This window comes from Zootoca vivipara, chromosome 5 (genome assembly GCF_963506605.1).
Source record: "Zootoca vivipara chromosome 5, rZooViv1.1, whole genome shotgun sequence".
Taxonomy (NCBI): Eukaryota; Metazoa; Chordata; class Lepidosauria; order Squamata; family Lacertidae; genus Zootoca; species Zootoca vivipara.
In genome coordinates, this window is record NC_083280.1 from 50,855,201 (window position 1) to 50,876,453 (window position 21,253).

General features: G+C 40.8%; 1 protein-coding gene across 14 annotated transcripts in view; it reads right to left on the reverse strand.

The window, feature by feature from the left end:
- Window positions 1-21,253, reverse strand: part of ABLIM1 (actin binding LIM protein 1) — a 198,521-nt gene that overhangs the window by 55,241 nt on the left and 122,027 nt on the right. For all 14 annotated transcript variants that reach the window (XM_060274773.1, XM_060274770.1, XM_060274768.1 and 11 more), the window contains exons 5-8: window positions 20,976-21,102; window positions 19,360-19,453; window positions 5,671-5,758; window positions 2,835-2,893 (exon numbers count right to left, since the gene is read on the reverse strand). In XM_060274773.1, the coding sequence (XP_060130756.1) occupies window positions 2,835-2,893; window positions 5,671-5,758; window positions 19,360-19,453; window positions 20,976-21,102 (368 nt within the window). The remainder of the gene's footprint in view (window positions 1-2,834; window positions 2,894-5,670; window positions 5,759-19,359; window positions 19,454-20,975; window positions 21,103-21,253) is intronic.

Consider the following 21,253-nt stretch of genomic DNA (forward strand, 5'->3'; position numbering starts at 1 on the left):
AGCGTGGCCTGCGAAGAACCAAACTCTTTGGATAAAAGAAATCAGATGAGGAATGCTGCCATAAAACAAAGAAAAGGGAAGAAAGAATGAAAATGGCAAGGGTTTTTCGCAGGGCCCCTCCAGACTGGCATTTTATTGCAGGTCTTAACATAATACTAATGCACTCACAGTGGAATTATTCTGCTTTATTAGTTGTTCTATGATGCTTCCCCAAGGCTACCACAATGGGCTTACCCACACTACACATTTAAAGCACTTCTATACCACTATAAATACCAGCATTTCCTTCAAAGAATCCTGGGAACTACAGTCTGTTAAGGGTGCTAAGAATGGTTAGAAAACCCCTCCTTTCACCCTCATGAAACTACAATTCCCAAAGATCCCTGAGATGGAGAATTGATTGTTAAAAGTGGTTTAAATATGTGGTCTGGATGCGTCCATTATTGTTGTCTGGAGGGGCTTAATCCCACCAAAAGTGGGACAAAAAACAACCCAGAACAATTGTGATATGAAAAGTTATGGGATTTCAGCAAGAAGTTACAGGATACACACTGAATGAAAATGAAGCAGCGTGACAGCCCCCCAAACATTAGTGGGTGCAAAACAGGACTGAAAGAGGGATGGTGCACAAATACCCTGATAGCACCGGAGGCACAGATTACAATGAATGTGCAATAGAAAGGGCAATTGGAGGGGCAACTAGATACACAGAAATGTAAAAAAGTTTTTTTTCCCCAGTGGAAAAAAATAACATTTCATTAAAACCAACTTGGTAACACATACTGCTAAAGCAGCAGCACATCCTATCAACCGAAAATCTCCATCTGGCAGGGAACCATAAAAGAAAGAAACATCTCTACACTTAAAACGTTGCTTTCTTTACTGCTTATTTTGGCATCAGTAACCTTCTATGAAAGAAATCAAAAGGGAAATGGATCTTAAGCAATCATTGTTTTTATGGACTCCACCTAAAACCTAAACCAGTAAGAACTCTCACAGTTAAGGAGGGTGCAATCCAAGTACAAATGCAGACAAAAGACAGCCTAATGAAGCTGCTTCAACAATAAACAGTTTTGACAATGTGTATTTTGGCTTTCATGAGGGGGGGGGGAAGCAAATACAATTTTGACTCTGTGTAGTATTAAGTGCCTTCTATAACTACCACCTTCCACACTTGGTGTGTGAATGCTTTGGCATGTTGAATCATCTTCAGCTAAGGAAAGAGAACTTGCTCGTATAAGAGGGGGAAAAGAAGTGAGATAGTTGGAGGGAACATCTTCAGTTTCCTTGGGAACTGGGAATAAACCCAATGGATTTTGAAAGGTCATTCTGAATTAGTGAGAGAATTCTCACAATAGCAGTGGTGTTGTTGTGGGTGATGCAACACAAATCTCTTGGTCTGCCTGTAGTTATTCAGGCAAATATTTCACAAGCTATTCAATTCTATTATGGGGGTTAGGATTCAGTGAAAATATCCTCCACTGGTTTCTGCTGGTGAAGGGGTTCCGCTGCTAGAGGCCCCTCACTATGCAGAACATGTGCCACCAGCAGCAGTTGTCCCACTGGTGGTAGTTAGCATAGGACCTGAAACAAGGCCCTTCAGGAATACAGCAGGGCTGGCAATGGAACTGCTGGATCCATTACCTGAGGAACTGGGCAGACTGTAGGTGGTGCAACAGAATAGATGGAAAGGCTGGGGGCCACCTCTAGCTTGCAGGACTGGACATCCAGCAGAGAATCTGCCACACCCCTGCCTCCAGTTACCCTGATCTTACTGATATCAATGATACAGAAATATGCTTAGTGGCTTCTGCCAAAACCTTGAAATTACTGGCACTATTTATTTTTTATAACGTAATAAAATATTCTCCCCCATGCCCTACAAAATCAGTTTTTTTTATTTGGCAGTGTATATTCAGTGTCCATATATTGCTTCAAGCAACAGCATTCATTCTAAACATGGGGAAGCAGCAATAGTTTACTGCAGTGAAAAACACCCAAGCCTTATGGAATCTTAAAGGCTAAGCAATAATGTTATGGACCAGTGCCCATTCTGCCAGATATATGAAGTGGTCAGCTATGTCAGGAGGTGTATAAGCACACATACAGAGAGGAGGAGGAGAAAGTGAGGCCAACAGATAAGACGATGTAAACAAGGAGATCTGTCAAATTACTATTTAGACTATAAATAAATACAGCATCCAACTAAACGACACAAACAATTTCAGTAATGGTGACATGAATCACCCTGACAACTTCATATAAATGACAGGAATTCAAGCGTATGGAAAAAAATATAATAGTATAAAAAAAATGAAATTCAATAGAATGTCAAAACTATTGCAGTGAAGACCTTCAGGGTCTCAAGAATACAACTTTTCCAGTAAGGCAACAAGTCACATTATTTTCCATTACCAATTTGAGGCTGTGTCTCTTTTCCTATTTTTTTTGTGCCTGCTGCAGCCCACATCCCTCCTTGTCCCCCTCTCAGCAATGTAAGAACAGCCAAATCAATTATTTGAGGTGGCACGCTTCTCTTCATAAACCACACATTTGGCTCACAGGAAACTGTTAGGAAGCATTTGCAGGACTGAGTGCCATTGCAAAGGACACTTGGAAGTAGAAAATGTTTGGATGCAGGCCAGGCTATCTGCTTGCTATGCAGGAAACAGGGTCTGTGGGTCACTCCCATGATGGTCTGCCTTAAGTAATCAGAAAGCTGTCTAGTGCCACAAGAGCCTATACTTCTTCTAGGTAAGGTGGGTGGAATCTGCTCCTGCAAATGCAGGGTGCCAAGTGTGCTACACACCCCTTTCAACAGCAACAAAACTTACCCTTAGCTTTTCTTCACCCTTTGTGGACTGCTTACAGTCAGGGTGCCAAACTGTAGAACCTGGAGGGTGGAGAGAGAACAAGTCAAGTCAAGTTGCATTCAGGTCAGAAGAAACAAAGTGAAGTGAACGTATTTCGTTTCAGCCATCCAAGGCAGGATTTAAGGCAGTTTTTCTGGGTCAATTTCCTTTTGGAGGAAAAACAATGTAATGAAGTATTAATGGTCGTACTGTAATAGTCTCTTTATTGACAAATGTACAGTTGATAGGGTACCTAAAGGAGCATGGAAGCATGCAAACAGCAAACAGTACTGAAGTAATATTAGTACCCTGAATTCTCAAGAGCTGCTTCTGCTGTGGACAACCTATCACTCAGGTTCTAACTACCAAGTCACTTTCTCCCATTTCCACTAAGAATTAAAATCAATTCCACAGTGCCCCTGGCACTGCAGCACTACAGTGGTACCTTGGTTCTCAAATTTAATCCGTTCCGGGAGTCCATTCGACTCCTGAAATGGTTCTAAAACCAAGGTGAGACTTCTGATTGGTGGATGCCCAATAAACAAACCATCTGAGGAGCCCTCAGTAAAGAGTGTTTACATTTACCATTAGAAGGTCTTTTGGATAATAAAAAAAATCCATCCCTGTCTTCACAAAAGCCAATGTCAAAATTAACTAGCAACCCTACCAAGCTAAAGCTTAAGTTTAAATGCCATTTGACTGTGGGAGTAAAAAAAAAACATGCCTGAGACTAAAAAGAAAAGGGAAAATTCCCAAAAGTTGTGCTTTTTATTAGCTACAGTACAAGCAATAAAGCAAAGGAAATCCTCTCCCAACAAAAGCAGGAGGTTTACAGAGTAAATGTCAGAGTAAACAGTATGGGGAACCTTTATTCAACAAGATCCACCTTTGGCACTGTAATAAAGGATGATAATCACAGGGCATTTATTATCAGCACACTCCATTATAAACACTTTCATGAGAACGGCACAGATTTGGGACAAGGGGGAAGAAAAGTCACTCCTTTCATGTCCAAAAGGTTCCAATGTCATGAGGATATTGGCTTAGAGGCAAAGCTAGTCAAAACTTGCAGCCAAGGTAAGAAACACAACATGGGTTTTATCCTGCCAGCATACTCCCCAGTCACGTAGCTCTGGACTGCATCTTCTTCTTTAAGAAAATATACAATAAGCCACGTATTAGTCCAGGAACCACATTTACTGCCTCTAGTGCAGACAGGCTATTGAAGAAAGGCACAGTCACAGGAAGGCCTGAGGATAAGTCTAGTTTCCTTAGGTAGTTTCTGGGTGGGATTCAGTGTCACACTCTTCCAATCATTCCATCTGCACAAGCATTTCAGCTTGCCAGTGGGAACCACCCTCCATCTCCTTCCCTTGCACACTCTGTTCTGAGTGTTCTCCTGACCTCACCCAGAGCCAATTTTGGGGGGTGTAGTGGGAGGGCAAGAGGGAATCCCTATTGTGCAAGTGGAAGTCTTTGTGCAAGACTTGGTTTGCTGGAGCTTATTAAGTGGATTCAGCCCTCCCATTCTTTCTGTGAACTTTCTTTCAGGTAGGTAGCCGTGTTGGTCTGACGAAGTCGAAATATATATATATATAATTTAAATGTCCAGTAGCACCTTAGAGACCAAGTACGTTTGTTCTGCATATAAGCTTTCGTGTGCATGCACACTTCTTCAGATACCAAAGAATCTGAAGGAACGTGGGTGGCGCTGTGGTGGCTTGCTGATCAGAAGGTCGGCAGTTCGAATCCCCGTGACAGGGTGAGCTCCTGTTGCTCAGTCCCTGCTCCTGCCAACCTAACAGTTCGAAAGCACGTCAAAGTGCAAGAAGGTAAATCGCATTTCTGTGCGCTGCTCTGGTTCGCCAGAAGTGGCTTAGTCATGCTGGCCACATGACCCAGAAGCTGTATGCCAGCTCCCTCGGCCTATAAAGCGAGATGAGCGCCGCAACCCCAGAGTTGTCCATGACTGGACCTTACGGTCAGGGATCTCTTTACCTTTAAGGTGCTACTGGACATTTTTTTTTAAAGTATATATTTCTTTTTCTTTGTTTTAAATAAGTATTTAGCCCCTTTACTTGTGAAAATGAAATGCAGGAAAAGACACAGTATTCTACCAAATTATTACATGAGAAGGAAACCTACTTAATTAATACATTAAGCAGGGATAACTAATAAGCACTAAGTTTTTTCATTATAAACTTAATTTTTATTCACCAGTTTTTACTGTTAAGTAACTTGAAACATACTCATCTAACATTTTTTCCATTTGCAAAACATTTTCCGAGTGTCAACAAGCATATAGATAAGAGATGAACCAATTGAAATCAGCCACATTTGTACATAATGCTAAACCAAATTGTGAATTAGGGTGAAAGTGCAGGCACTTGGAGATGATATTGCAACTGCTTTGCTCCTTCCTCAGTTCCCTTTAGGTCATCCAGTGTTTGGGCTAGCATGTTATCTGAACCTGTAATAGGGTTAAACTCTCTCCTCCTTACCCAAGAGCTGTAGTCAAGATTTGGAGAATATGAAAATTGGGAGAGATGTCACCAAATATTTCTGGCAGAAGGATTCTTCAGCAGTTCTGGAGGAGCCCAGAAAAGAAAATTATCAAAGAATTTATAGAAAATACATTTCTAATCATTTTTGGCTCAGCACTATAGTGGTCTGAAATATTATATAAATTAAAATGAAAGGAAGAAGTGGATCTTTGTCAGTCATTTTGGTTTATTTTATTTATTTACATCAATTTGATTCTGTTTTTTCACATGCTCAAAGCAGCTCCCAAACTTTAAAAAAAAAGTTCTGTCCTCACCTTGCAGGTACATTTCTTCTCCTTCTGTGAACATCTGATTGCATCTGCTGCATCGTGCACAGCTCGGGTGGTAATGCTTGTCCCCTGCCTGCAGAAATGCAAAAAAATGTGATCTGACCCATACCATACTTCATCACTATTCATTATAGCCTATGATATTGCCTGGTTTTGAGTTGTTTTGGGTTGCCTTTGGCAAGAAAAAGTGACCAATATATTAAATACATAAATAAATAAATTCTGAATGTATGTATGCCAATATATAAACTCTCATTCCTCACTGTTCCATTTCAGCTTTGGCCCAAAGGGACCATTTGCTTGTTTTAGTAGCAAGAGATCAGTACCCGGTATTCCTCTTTCCCTTCCACTGCTATTAGCCCCGACTCTTAGAAGACATATAGCCCCTGTGGAAAACTGGGATTGAAACTTTAATTTAATTTACACTGACCATTCACTGGCTGTACAATAAGGTAAGCATTCAATATATTGTTGGCCTGAGTTGGATTTAAAATTGCAGTCTAGAGTAATAAATGCTTTCTAATCTCATTACTAAATCCAAATACTCTTAGTCACCTAAGTCTCCTAGATAAGTTGATACGAGCCTGAGTAGACTTTAAAGTTATTCCATTTATATTATTTAACAACTTGTATCCCACTTTTTCACAAAGTAGTGAATTAAAAGCAGCTCATCACATAACTCACACAACACATAGAAACAAATCAAACATAACATTACAAAAAAAATCAAATACCAGCAAAAAAGCAACATCAATAGTTGAGGTAATAACACTAAAGCAAGAAAGTCTAGGAGGGCTATAGCAACTAAAAGTCTTCTGGAACAACCGTGAATTGGCAAAGCATCTCAAGCAGGGGTCTCCAGCTTTTTGAGGCTGAAGGGCACATTTGAAAATCTAGGGAACTGTGGTAGGCACCACAAACTACCTGGTTCATGGAGGAAAAACTGATGAAGTTCGGGATCACCAACCCCAGCAAACAATAACAAAATATCAATGCTCTGTCACACCCCTCCCTCCCTGACCTTGCTAAGGACTTTGGTTGGTTGCCTTGGTTGCCCAAGGGGCCTGGTAGGAATTTTTAATCCATTTGGCTAATTGGCACCAGCCTCTTGGTTTTTTCGCCTACCTCGTAGCAATTCATCACAACTTCCAGGTACTGGCGGTTAGACATTACAATATGTGTACTGTGTTGGAAGTTAGGGTGTGGCCATCACCTACCCCTCCTCTTTTGGGTATTCCGTTAAAGGAATCCGGCGGTCGTGGATCCTGTCCGATGCCCTGCTGGTGGCTAGGGCCTTTGCATGACCCCGGTGACATCAGGGGAAGCTTCCAGTTGTATTTGCATCAACAAGCTCCTCCCTCTGTTTGTTAACCCTCATAATGACTCCCCATTGTGCGGGGTGGAGTCATGCATTGCTAGTTCTATCCAATGCCTAAGCCAATACCTCTCACGCTGTAACCAATAAAGTTGTGGCCTTATTTTGCCCATTAACCTGAAATACTGTGTCTTGTGTCTTATTTATCCCGATGCGGGAGGCGGGTCCTCGACTCACAAGTGCCCGTATTAATGGGGAATTCCAAGTTCCTTTTGTGAAGATGTCTTTCTGGACACCACTAAGGCTAATTCTTACTAGGGACCAAGTCCTTCTAAGTAAACATGCATCGAAGAAGTAACTTTAAAGTGAAAGAAAGGAAGCACTAAACTACAGGTTCTTAGCTGCATTCAATTACATGATCATCTATGGCAGAAGACCAACAGATTGTTCTCTGTTGTGTCCTCTCACTTGAGGGAAAGGTTAGCATTAGCAAGAGAATTACACAAAATTACAGCATTATAAGTTAATGATACTAACTGAGATTTCATTGCAGCCTTAGTCTCCCCGCTGGCAAAGTAGGAAAATTTCAAGTATCTGAGAGCTACCTAAACATATGGAACAAATCAAATTGAAAGCAAAATAGATTGAGTGGCTGGCACTTGCTAATACTTGCATAACCTTGAACTGCAGAATTTAACAGAATGAAGAAACATATACAGTAAAACTGTTTTTTTAAAAAGGTATGTGGGTTTGGAAACTGTGCAGAATTAAAATGATAAACCAGGAGTCAAGAGAGCTAGTGTCATCTCATTCTAGAACTTAATTCCACTGAACCATTCATTGTCTGATTTCCTGCAGAAACCTGTCTTTACTTAACAGGCTAGTTAACCCCAAATCAGAGATGCTTAGGGATCATAAAAACAAAAACACTAGCCTCCCTTAGCTTCAGAGGGTTTTTTATTTTTGGGTGTGTTTTTTTGGAGGGGGGAGGAACTAATAACAAGGTTTTACAACATCTTTGGGGAAGCGCAGATGCATGGTTGCAGACAAGCAGCATCAAAGTTGTTAAGAAACAGATCTGGCTAGTCATTCGAAATTCTTTAAAAATAAGGCTCTCTTCCTTATTTGTCCAGGCAAAGGTTGCATTGTAGAAGTTCGTGTCAAAAATTGAAATGTACTTTTGTTTGCAATACAGTATTACTCAAGGGGTAGGTTCTGTGTGGTAAGGTATGAGATAGCCATAGCCAGCCTTACCCATGTTATTCTCTTTCTAGACTAACCAAAAGCCATAAGAAAATGTCTGTAGTATTTCTGTCTAGGGGTACACAAAGTACACAACTATACTTTCCACCCTTCCTTCCTTCACCAAACTTGTAGGCTGCAAGAACTATTGGAACTACACCCCGATCAGATGGATGTTTTCCCTCTGTGTTAAGAGTAAGTACTTCTGACCTCATTTTTCTGCTCCTTTCCAAGAGAACAGCCATTGGAAGGCAGATACACATTATCAGGCACCCACCAGGATTTCTTCACTGCCAATGGATCTGGCAGAAGGAAGGCTAATTATGAACAGATATTTTCACTTGGCAAAAAGGGACACATTTTTTGAGTATTACAGTTCAACAGCTGGGTTCAGCCCTCGTATCTCAATAACTCTTTCCTATCATTTGACAAAGAATTAATTTTAATGTTGTGTTCCTCTTACAGTAAGAAAGCAATTCCCTTTCTCACAATAATGAACCATTCCATTTTGACAACTAGATCTAGTAAAATATTTAACAGTACCCCATTTCTGTATTTGTCACTATGGTATTAAATACTCTCTCAGGAGCAAAAACACTATTAAAACAACCTGCCTTTGTGCTGTATGGGTATTTTATGACCCTTGGAATGTTAATGGAACACCTTACATAGCAGAGCAGCCTAATATTTACAGCATGGCTTTATTAAAAAAAAAATCCCCAAAGCTGCAGGTAATTCCCCTCCATCTGAAATTCACATGATGCCTTCTTCAAACATTACCTCTTCTACCTTTGGAATTCTTACTTTACAGCGATGTCTCGTTCTCTGTTTTCCTTAGTCTGCTATCACTGGTTAAACATAACATTGGGGGAGGGGAATATAATATTCTACCAACTTCCCTCTGGTGAGCTATTTATTAAGTCTGATTGATACATGGGCTGTTTTTTGTGAAATACAGAGTAATCGCCGCAATAATGGCTGGTAAACATATTAGGATACAAGGATAATGCTTGGAAGACAAGGGCTCCTGTTCCTGAAAACAGATGTATACTAGTCATCTAATGAAAAGCAAAGCTGTGTGGTTTGTTCTTACCACCTCAAGCTCTCATGCTTTTGGCCTTACCATTTCCAAAGTGGAGAAACAAACCACAGAGTGGTTGGTTTAGTATTACGTTCAAACCATTGTTCCTCTCTAAATAAATCACAATCTGAAGTCAAGAGATGAATCACAAGTGCAGGTTCAGATGAAGCTCTAAACCAGACACTTGGTGACTTGTTCCCCCACTGACTAAGGGAACTGAGATTGTTTTGAGATGTGTACATTGTGGTCAAAATAAACTGCATAGTTTAGCATCATAAACAAACACCAAAAGACTTTCTAAAGTTTGCAGTCAATATTTCAGATTTTAGGGTTTATTTAGATTCATTTCAGGGGCAATCCAGCTGACTTATTTGAAAATGTATGACATCAAACATGTCATACATTTTCAAATAATTCTGTATAAATTAGTGGGTGCCACAGGGTAACACAGGGCTGCTGGAGGGAAGAGAAGTCTACCTACACAATCTTGGATGTTACCCTCAAATTTATATACCACTGAGGTTCTAAGTATTCAAATGCATGGACATTCCACTCTGAAACAGGGAATGTCCATCTGTTGATATGTATTAAAGGGCTTCAAGTCACAGGCCTTAAACACCCCAAAATTGGAGGCAAACACAGCTGAGCATCACATATAGTTTGTACCTAAACACAAAGGTTTCTACCTTTTTGTTGAGTCTAGATCAGGCATCCCCAAACTGCGGCCCTCCAGATGTTTTGGCATACAACTCCCATGATCCCTAGCTAACAGGACCAGTGGTCAGGGATGATGGGAATTGTAGTCCAAAACACCTGGAGGGCCAAAGTTTGGGGATGCCTGGTCTAGATGATAGGTTCCTCCCATTACACAATTTCATTATTCTATTATTTAATTTTATTGCATTTTATACATATAATTTTATTTTATTGCAATATTTCAAGGGTCTAATTAATTAATTCTTTGTATAACAATTTGATAATAGATCTCTATATAGGTTCCCTTCTCTCTCCATTACCACAAATCCTGGACATATATGGGATTTCTATAGTGTCTCTGAAACCTGCTAGGTTGACACCTGGTTCCAATTTTAGGGTGAATGTTTCACTTGTGTTTTATGGTTGCTTCATTGTTCGAAAGGGTCACAGAATGGATCTACATTTCGCTTTAAACTGGCTGCTTGTAGGGTATTAGAAGAACATCTGGAAACCAAGAATTCTGGCAGATATTTTTTTTTAAGCATGCTGCTGCTGAGGCCATAAACTCAGAGATAAGACTGAGGTTAGGCTTCTTAACTCTTACATTGTACTGAATGGCATTTCCACACTCCCCCCCCCATTCTTTGCAAAGTCTTCAAATGCCAACAATGCCAGGTCAGCTACATGTCACTGAAGATCAATTTGACCCTTGAACACTTCGAAGTATTTGCACACAGGCTGTAGTTCAGCATAGGAATATCCTTTGGGCCTTTCTTACTGTAAGAGTGCAATACTGTACTAACCCAACCCTTCTCATGTAGCTGGCTCTCCAAAGCACAATTTAAAACAGGGATCACTATTATGACACCCATGGGTGCCAGTGTGCCTACCAATATGTTCAATGGTACCCCCCCCCACCAAAAGGTATCAGTGAACAGCCCTTCAAAATACAATGCACAGGAGACTTCCTGCTGCACTGCATTGGCCTCTTCTACACTGAACCCTACCACCACTCCTTAAACATGCTCACATTTCACTGGAGGACAGGATTGGAACCCTTCCTCCCTGTTCTGAGCAGAGAAGAGGCATAAAGAGCCTTCCTCTGTGAGCAAGCTTTTTTTTACATTGTTTGGTGGGAGGGTGGGGAGACACATACCCACACCCCATTGTGGTCCTGTCTCTTTTCGTTATGGCAGCTATTTTGTGTTATGCCACACTCCCACAGGACCCATTCAAAATATGCCAAGCAGCCCTGGTTGGTCTAAAGTCAAGATTGAGTACATAGTAATATTTTGTTACATGGTCCACTTGCTTTACTTGTTTGTTAAATTGTCTAGTCGAAATCCATTCCCTGCATTCTGGGAACGTGAAAGCGTTGAAAAGTGGGCCAAAAACAACCTTTGAAACTTGCCTATTTTCCTCTACAGCCAGCCACCTCTGAAGAGTCCTTTAGAGCTTTTCACAATCTGACTTGACTTTATAAAGTTTATGGATAAGTTAACTGCCACCAGATCCTTGGGGGAATCCACTATCGTGTTTGACACCTTGGGAAATCTGCATCAATTAGCTATGCAAATTGTGACACAGTACAATTATACAGACAAATCCAGCCAAGTGCATGTGTCATGTGCATGTATATGCTTGTGTTGTGTCGTTTGTTGCCAAGTTATTCCTGTCATTTACAAAAGGCACCAATTGATTGGCATCTGAGTCCCTGTTAGATATTTGCACCTGGGCAGTAAATGAACACTACCCAGCACGAGATGTTTACAAATCACTGGAGGAAGCATCAACAAGTTGGGCTTCCTTAGCGAGAAAGGAGTGATAGAAATTTAATAAATAAATAAATAAATAAATAAATAAATAAATAAATACCATGTTCGTAGTGGGGCAGCCATGCACTGCCCATCTGTAGTATTATTACAGTCTCTTTGGGACAACACCTGCACAGACAATCTAAATTTACTATGGCATGTAAGGAAAGATGAAAGCAGCCTGTCTCCCCCTTTCTACTAATAGACATGTCTGGTTTAGCACTCCCAACCAGAAATACAGGGAAACAAGACTAATCGGGAAACAAACACTGTGACCTCTTTTTTTGAAAGGCAAGACCAACAGGGATGGCTTCTGTGTTAATGCACCCTTAGGCACAAAACCACCATAGTTCCCCCGCCCCCCTGAATCAACCAGAGTCAGAGACAAGTACAGAATTGTTTCAAGCATCAACTACAATGCTCAGTTACAGGTAGGTAGCCGTGTTGGTCTGGCGTAGTCGAAACAAAACAAAACAAAACAAATTCCAGTAGCACCTTAGAGACCAACTAAGTTTGTCATTGGTATGAGCTTTCGTGTGCATGCACACTTCTTCAGATACCTGTTAGTTTTCCATCCTGGAACTTTCTCAGAATCCTTGGCATATCAGAGGACTCTGGAATTCCTTGCTTCTCATTGGAAGATAGCAAGGAATGTGATTATTTCTGGGGGAAAGAAGGCAAGTAAATGGAAAGGCGAAGAAGGCAGCAGGAAGTAAACAAACAAACAAACAAAAACAGCAACCATCGGCAAAAGACTCCTGATTTTGGGGAAGTGGGTCTGGCTGCATTCATTTATTCCTCCCAAAATTTAGTTATTTATTTTTAAAATGTATATACCGCCCTATATCCGCAGGTCTTAGGGTGGTTCACAGGATAAAATCAGAATATAAAACCACAGAATACATAATCAGAATAAAAACAAAAGCAACCCAATAATCCCCCCCAAAAAAAAAAACAATTTGAAAGGGCATAGGATGGAGATGGAAACTATTGTTAGCATTTTGCTCTAAGGGCCAATATACATTTGCTCTGAGCTCTGCAAAAGCACAAGCTCTGAGTTCAAATTTTTCACATGCCAAAGTGGAATGACAGCCAGACAGTGTGGTGGAAGGTGCACTAAACTGTATTGTTCCACCTGCCCTTCCTGGAGGCTTCTTCAACAGCTCTATTGCTTGTGCTATCACTTTCAAGTTATGGTTTTTCATCCAAAATTATATGCTAGATTTCCTGCTGAAGCATTGAAAATAAACAAGCAAAACCTGTTTGTTCAGAGGCAATAGTTTTTTGGGAAGAGGAGGGAGTATAAATGAGTGTACATACCCCTCAGTAATGCTGACCTGCAAGGCTGAAGACAAATAACAGTCTTTAGAATACCCTTGGAGCCAGCACTGTCTGTGGTGTACATGATAATTTTTCCAGCCTCACAAAAGAAATTTTGCAGGCTTCTGAAGCATTAAAATCCCAACAACCTGTTTGACTAAAGTTGGTAATGGATAAAAGAAATATTTACAGATACCATGAATAAGGAGTGCTCTACCAACTTTGGGTGGGGGAGATGAGGGCTGGGGTACATTAGTCTACCTCCAGCCTCTCAAACACTGCACTAAAATTATTTTGAGGATGAACAAAAGCCGCATGTGAGAGACAACCTGGTTGCTGAAACTTAACAGGTAAATCCCAAGCTGCAGCAGCTGGAAATCTGGCCATTATTTTCTGACAGGTAATCAGGAATTTGAGAGCAGAACTCATGCAAGCAAGTTTAACTTTTTTTCTAAATTCCTGCTAAATGTCACAAGATTTTCCAAGGGAACAATGAGATCCAAACAAAGGATATTTTTTTTAAACCTTGCACAATATCTGTTTCTTTGTACTCTATTTTCCCCTGCCAGCTCTTTATATTTACTTAATATTACTTCTCAGTAGCATTTTTCTGGGTGGGGGGATGAACGGGGAGACAGACTATGCACTGGCCTTCAAAGCCATGTCCTCTAAGCAGCTGTGACCAACTCAGTGTTGCCAATTTCACATAGGACTAATATGTTTCTACAGTTTAAATGTCTCTGCAGACATGTATATCAGGTCATCATAGGCTCTAATGGGTTTGAATAATACATGTTTGCCAAAAACTACAACCAATGTAATGTGTGGGTAGCATACAAAAACTAAAAGATGTTAAGGGAGATATTCACTACTGTATTTATTTGTTTTAAACTATTTACATCCTGTCTCTCCTAAATGTTCAAGTGGGGAAACAATAAAGTACAACACAATATAGTAAAAATACAAATATATGGGTTACTTGTGAAAAAAGCAAAGGGGCCCTAAAGCAGCAACTTGTCCTATAGCAATTTATAGACATATAGGTTTATTTCCAGATGCAAATAGGCTCAACAACAAATCTACTTATTTTTAAATGATGCAGCAGCTTTTAGAGTTATACCCCCCCCCACAAGAAACAATTTACCTGCCCCACTGAGATATTTCACTAGCGTAGCCTATGCATAAGGCATAGTCACGGTTTTCACTTCTTCATTTCACAGTAATTTAAGATTGACTGTGATGTAATATGGGAAACATTTTTCCATGTAAAATATATTCAAAGGAATACCATAAAATCAAAGCACACACTAAGAATGACAATAACATATCTCATGACAAAGACAAGAAGCCACGCCAATTGCAAACAGGCATATTCTGTTCTTGCTGTCTGCTTGGCATATGGAGTCACCCCATCTCCCCTGCCCACATATTTTTCTCCTGAAAGTATTGCACTCTCTCACTGCACACTTATATCTCACAAGGATTTGGAAGCATTTACCTTCTGCTAAGGCTTCTTTGCTGTGCTTTCTAAAACTTTTCCATCCAATGAGGTGCTCATTCCACTTTCCTCAGATTCAAAAGAACTGCGAGAAACATCTTGCTGACACACAAAAACTCCCAAAGCACAATCTCACTGAACTGGCTAGCATAACCTCTGATAATATTTCTAATCCAAAAGACAGCCCTTGCTTCATTCCAAATCGCAACCCTCCAGTATCCCAATCACTGCACAGTGAAGAGGAGGACTGTTCAGTCTTTTCAGTTTAAGCTCAGAATCAATGGATCAGTCCATTGTGGAGGAAAAGACAGGGGGAGGTCACATTAGTCCAGGTGAGGGCAATACCATTTGTTTCTATAAAGGGTTGCCATACGTCCTCTTTTTCCAGGACATTGTGTCTTCTTCATGGGTCTGTAAAATGAGTCTCGTCATAGCAATCCACAGTTAAAAGTAGAAGTTGACAAATGTATCCTCTTTTTTGCTCTTCAAAATATGGCAACCCTAACTGGGTGCAATAATTTAACAGAATTACTCAGAGCTTTGTTCTTTCTGAGTGAAGTCAGCATCTTGGGGATACTTCTAGAATCAAGCAGAGCTGCACAGAAATGCTTTTCAAAAAAGTTTGAGGACATTCTGTATCCAAGACTATACTTTCTTTACTAAGCATCCGGTAAATATTAAGCAACTGACAGTGCAGTTTTGGAAACATTTGCTCAGCAGTAAGCCTCATTTATTCAATGGAACCTACTTCCTGGTAGTTTGTACAGAATTGCAGCCCAAATCTTAACCAGAGTCTTCATATTTGTAACTGGCCCCCTTAAAAAACTGTCCTTGAGCCAATTCTCTTGATTTTCTGGCAAGCTGTAGCATAATATTATGTTGCTAGGCCATTTAACAGCAATTATCTAACCAATATATTCCTGTGTATATCATACAGATGATTTGATAATTGGATCTGTGAAGCTACCTAAATCAGAGAGGAAGGAATTTGTACGCCAAGCTGTGCTATTCTTTTTAAAAAGGTACTTGACATGAAAATTTCAAATATTCATCTCAGCTTCATTACTAAACCTGAAATTTAACTGGGTTATTAATTGGGTTGGGTTAATTATAATTTCAGTCCTGGCTGCTACAGTTCCATTACACTGGGATTTCATTTCTTTCTGATAAACTCAATTCTAATTAGTCCAATTCTAGGGGGAATGAGGAAAAGATATGAATCCGTGATGTAATCCCTATACTGTATAATATGTTTTTCAAAGCTGGTAGCAAGTGACATAAGTGAACCCAGGGAGGGATGCATAAAGTGTAAGTTTAGAGCCACAAGTCTGTGGGTGTTTGTTTAAAAAAAAGAACAGGCCACGTCCTTGAAGCAGCTTAAAGACTAAAAAAGTATTTATTTCAAGAGCACAACTTTCTTTCTTTCTTTCTTTCTTTCTTTCTTTCTTTCTTTCTTTCTTTCTTTCTTTCTTTCTTTCTTTCTTCTCCCGGCCTCCCACCCTAGGAGATCTTTCCTTTCCTGCTTTTTACCCAGGGTCCTTTAGCAACCACCCATCACTTTCATGTTTGTATAATCACCATAATGATCCAGAGTAGAGGACACCACGGAAACCAAAGAAAGAAGGAAGGAAGGAAGGAAGGAAGGAAGGAAGGAAGGAAGGAAGGAAGGAAGGAAGGAAGGAAGGAATAGAAGAGAGAAAAGGACTTCTGATTTTCTGTCTGTTACATACAAAAAAATATATTCAGAATATGACTCTCAGAAGCTACAGTCGATTTTGTGCTTACTGTGTCCTGTGAACCAGGTCAATGTCTTCATCTCATTTGACAAATAATTGCTTCTCAATATCCATAGAACCCAATAAGTTTTATAATCTCCACCAGCTGAGCAGTAATGAATCAAAATCCAATTTAATAAGAAAAGTGACAAAAATATGCTAGATATATAACCTCAATCTTTATTAAAAACAAACAAACCAGAGTTTCCTTTTATAGGGACTAGTGCTGCCCTCTGGTGTATTTCTTCTATGACAGTACTGGCTTTATACTATCTAAAGTGTACACACATCTTCTTATCAAAATCTATGGAAAACTACACAGAGAAAATATTTTTAAATGTTCACAAAGCAAACTAAAGTAAAAGAAAGTGTTACAGCAAGTAGAAAATGCATCATTCCCAAGCATTCAAACATCTAAAGGTAAAGGTACCCCTGACCATTAGATCCAGTCGTGACCGACTCTGTTGTTGCAGCGTTCATCTCGCGTCATTGGCCGAGGGAGCTGGCGTACAGCTTCCAGGTCATGTGGCCAGCATGACAAAGCCGCTTCTAGCGACCAGAGCAGCCCACGGAAACGCCATTTACCTTCCTTTTACCTACCTTACCTTTTAATGTTTAATAGATTGTTTTATTTCATTTTTCTGTTTAATAGATTATTTCATTTTTCTGTTGGAAGCTGCCCAGAGTAGCTGGGGAAACCAACCCAGCCAGATGGGTGGTGTTAAGTTGTGGGTAAGCAGCAGACGACACAGTGATTCTCCAAACAGCTCTTTATTTGAGTCAGAACAGAACTAAACTGAACTGCTGAGCCAGCCTGCTTTTATAGAGGCTGGCTCAAACAATGTATCAAACATAATTCAAAGTTCCCTCCTAAAGTTCCCTCCTAAAAATAACTGCCAAGGACCTGAGGGAAAACTACAATACATAACAGGCGGGGTATAAATAATAAATTATTATTATTCTTTCCGGTGTAGCGGTACCTATTTATCTACTTGCACTTTGAGGTGCTTTCGAACTGCTAGGTTGGCAGGAGCAGGGACCGAGCAACGTGGGGATTCGAACCGTCAACCTTCTGATCAGCAAGCCCTAGGCTCAGTGGCTTAACCCACAGTGCCACCCGCGTCCCCTATTCAAACATCTACTTCTGCATAAATACCAGGAACATGCTGAAGATGTTGAATAATCCGTCATTTGAGCTCCAAAAAATGAAACATAGTTGGCAGCCATTTTTTTGTTGATTCCTATTTTCTAGTGGCATTGTCAACCCTGTAAGGGGAGGATTTGGTGAGGTCTAAGGAAGGTTAGGGAAAGGGGTTGTCAAGCGTAGCAAACAGGGGAGCTGCTGTGTGTGTGTACACACAAACACACAGTAGAAATAACTCTCTCTTCATGTGAACCAGGAAGTAACCTATTCAAATGAAGAAGATATCTTAAATCATTCCCAGGGATGCAAAAAATAAAATAAAAATAGCTGCTCATACACATCAATGAAGAAATGAATGGATTTAATATAGGGGAAATGTTAGAGAAATGAGCCTAACAAGAGGTGAGTATTATCAGTGGGTATGGAACACTGACTGGTTTTTGCGAAATGAAAATTGGGCAAGGTAGTGGAATGGGGTGGCTGGAATCCTGAAAAGAAACACCACACACTGTAAGCTTCTGTTGTGGGGTTCTACTTGTCTGATACTATTTCTAAGTGCCAAGTCCCTCGATTTCGCGGGAAACCCCTGTATTTTGTTACCGTTTCCCGCTGTTATCCTGGCTGTCTGTGCATGTCTGGACATGAGAAGAAATGATTTCTGGTGCCCAGACGTGCAGACACGGGCAGCCTGGCACCGGAAGTCGCTTCTATGCATGTCTAGACATGCGTAGAAGCGACTTCCGGTGCTGCGCTGCTGCTGATCCTGGATTTTTCAATCCGGGAGTTGGAGGGTATGCTACTAGGAGTGCCAGGGCAGAAAGCAGGGACCTCTTAACAGTAGGTGGAACCAGAGTCCATGACAGGAAGAGCCAACTAGTTCTAATTTTGTCCCCGTGCTCCTCCCTGTTGAGTTTTACAAGGGCAACACTGAGACTAAGGAAGTTGAGGGAGGCGAGAGGCAGTACCCTAGACTGGTTATAAGTGAAAATGAAGGCAGGAGAATATAGCTGGGGGCAAACTGGGAATGGTGTGGCAGTGCTCCATTCACCTCAATGGGCCAAGCTCCACTAGAGTAATATATGAAAAATAGCCATAGAAAAACACAAAGTTCAGGAATATTATAATGGCTAAATCTCTGTCAATGGAAGGAAAAGCAGTTCCCACCACAAAGAAAACAACAGTGAATTTAAGTCAGGGATAGCAAACTGGATCTGGCGAATTGGCCAGATCTAGAATTGGCCCATCTTCCATGGGCCTCTTTTGAGGTCAAGAGATTCAACTTCAAAGGAAGAATTGGGAGTTCACTCTATACAATTCTGCAGGGCCGTCTTAAGTATATTTGGCACTCTTGCGCGGCGGATCCCTCCGGCGCCCCCGCCCTGCCCCGTTTTCCAGCGCGGCGGGCGGGCGGAGCTGCACGGCGGGCGGGCAGAGCTGCGCGGACAGAGCTGCGCAGGCGGGCGGTGCAGCGCCCCCTGGCAGGCAGGCGCCCTGGCGCCCTGCGCCACCCAGCCTGCCTGGCCGTAGGGCCGGCCCTGCAATTCTGTATTTTCTACCTTCAGATACTTTCTTGCAACAAGCATTTTCCAGGACTAAAGAGTACTCTCTTTTAAAACCACATTTAAAGTACAGTATATCCTTTTAATATTAGAAAATATTACAGTAGAATGAAGTGTTGGCCATGCTCCTACTGTACAAAAATATATGCTTCATTTCTTCTCCTTTAAAAAGAAAAATACTAATAGATAAAATACTGGTACTGTTACACTAAGCCATGCAGCTCTCTTACCTCTAGGACTTTCCCAGTGATGAACTGGTGGCACGCTTCACATTTGACACCAAAGAGAACCTGATAGTCCTTTTCACAGTAAGGTGCACCATCTCTGAAAGTAATCCACATGATGTAAATCAGTTTCTCCAATATGCTAAATGCATATTTGATGCATTGAAACTGCTGGGGTGAAGACAAAGTAGCTGTTTTGCACTCAACAATTAAAAAAATGTGTCTGTGCAAGTATAATGGCTTCGGCCTTGTATACCTGAAGGAGTGTCTCCACCCCCATCTTTCAGCCCAGAAACTGAGGTCCAGCTCTGAGGGCTGTTTGGCAGTTCCCTCATCGCAAGAAGTGAAGTTACAGAGAACCAAGCATAGGGCCTTCTCAATAGTGGCATCCGTCCTGTGGACATCCCGTCAGATGTCAAAGAGATAAACAATTTTACAACCTTCCATAGGCACCTGAAGGCCACCCTGTATCAGGAAGCTTTTAATGTCTGATGTATTGTGTGTTCTTTTATATTCTGTTGGAAGGCACCCAGAGTGGCTGGGGCAATGCAGTCAGATGGGCAAGCTACAAATAATACGTTGTTGTTGTTGTTGTACAAATAATATGTTGTTGTGGTTGTTGTATGAGCACGGCTGCCCCACCATGCCATCCACTACTGCTAGGAATACTTATAATAAATGAGAGTATGTCTGACAGTTTAGTGTCAGGTAAGCCAAGGAAGAGATGCAGACATCCTGATCAAACAGTTCTATTTTTACGTTTATTTTCAGCACCACTTTGTTTCCTTTGGTAACCTCAGTGACAGAAAAATCTGTTTCTCTTTTTCTTTTTAGCACCACACAAGCGTCATGGTGTGGAGCAGAGGTGTAAGTCATGCAGGTAGAGCTGTCAATTACACAAGTCAGATAAAAAATAATGGACAGTGCAGATTATATTAGAAAAGTTTTATCTGGCCATTCAAGCAACAAGATTCAGCAAAGACCTACCTGGAATCAAGAACCTCATGTATTTCAAACACAGATGGATACATTTATGACACCTATTATTTTAATCTGGCTGTTCAGTTAGTGCCTACAAGTATCAAAAATTCTCTCTTCCTTTGTATATTGTGCAATATTTCTCTCTTGTCTCTGAAGAATCAGCAATTGCTGCAATTTGAGAAGTGATATTTGATGGAATGATGACTTACTCTATCTGGGAAGATGAGTTGGACACACATTGATTCTCTATGTGATATGGAGGGAGGTGGAATATAGTGGAAGCAGATTAGATTGTACACCCCTCCACTTCATAAGACAGAGATGCGCAGTGATCTGTTACCAAAATCTATTGCAATTTCTTATGCACTTGCAGACATCCAAGGAGAAGGGGGGCAATACCACTGCATCGCTGTCTAGTTCACATTATGGTCCTCTGATAAGAATGAATCCTGCTGGGCAAAGGGGTCAGTTCTGCTGTGGGTATTATCCGTGGATCAAGAGCAGGACTTCTAGCTGAGTACTCACCGGTAGGAACACTAAGAGATCCTGTCGTAATATACCTTTGGTACTGTCACTTATTCAAAAAATAGGTCAAAGCACTCTGTATTTAATGCAACAAAGATAAACGGGAGGCTGCTTACTTGCTGATGTATTCTCCAGTCAGAACTTTTGCACAGGCCTTGCATTTGAAGCATCCCAGATGCCACTGCTTATCCAATGCTAGTAATGCTTGTCCATTCTTTATATCTCTTCCACAACCTGCACAATCTGCAAATAAAGCAATATGCATAGATCAGTTGACCTGTGTATCCCCCAGCCAGCCACTCCAAGATTAGACCAGTTACCGTCTCTATGAAGCAATATAATATAATTTATGTACACCAGTACATAAATTCTACATAGAACAAAAATTCTAAAA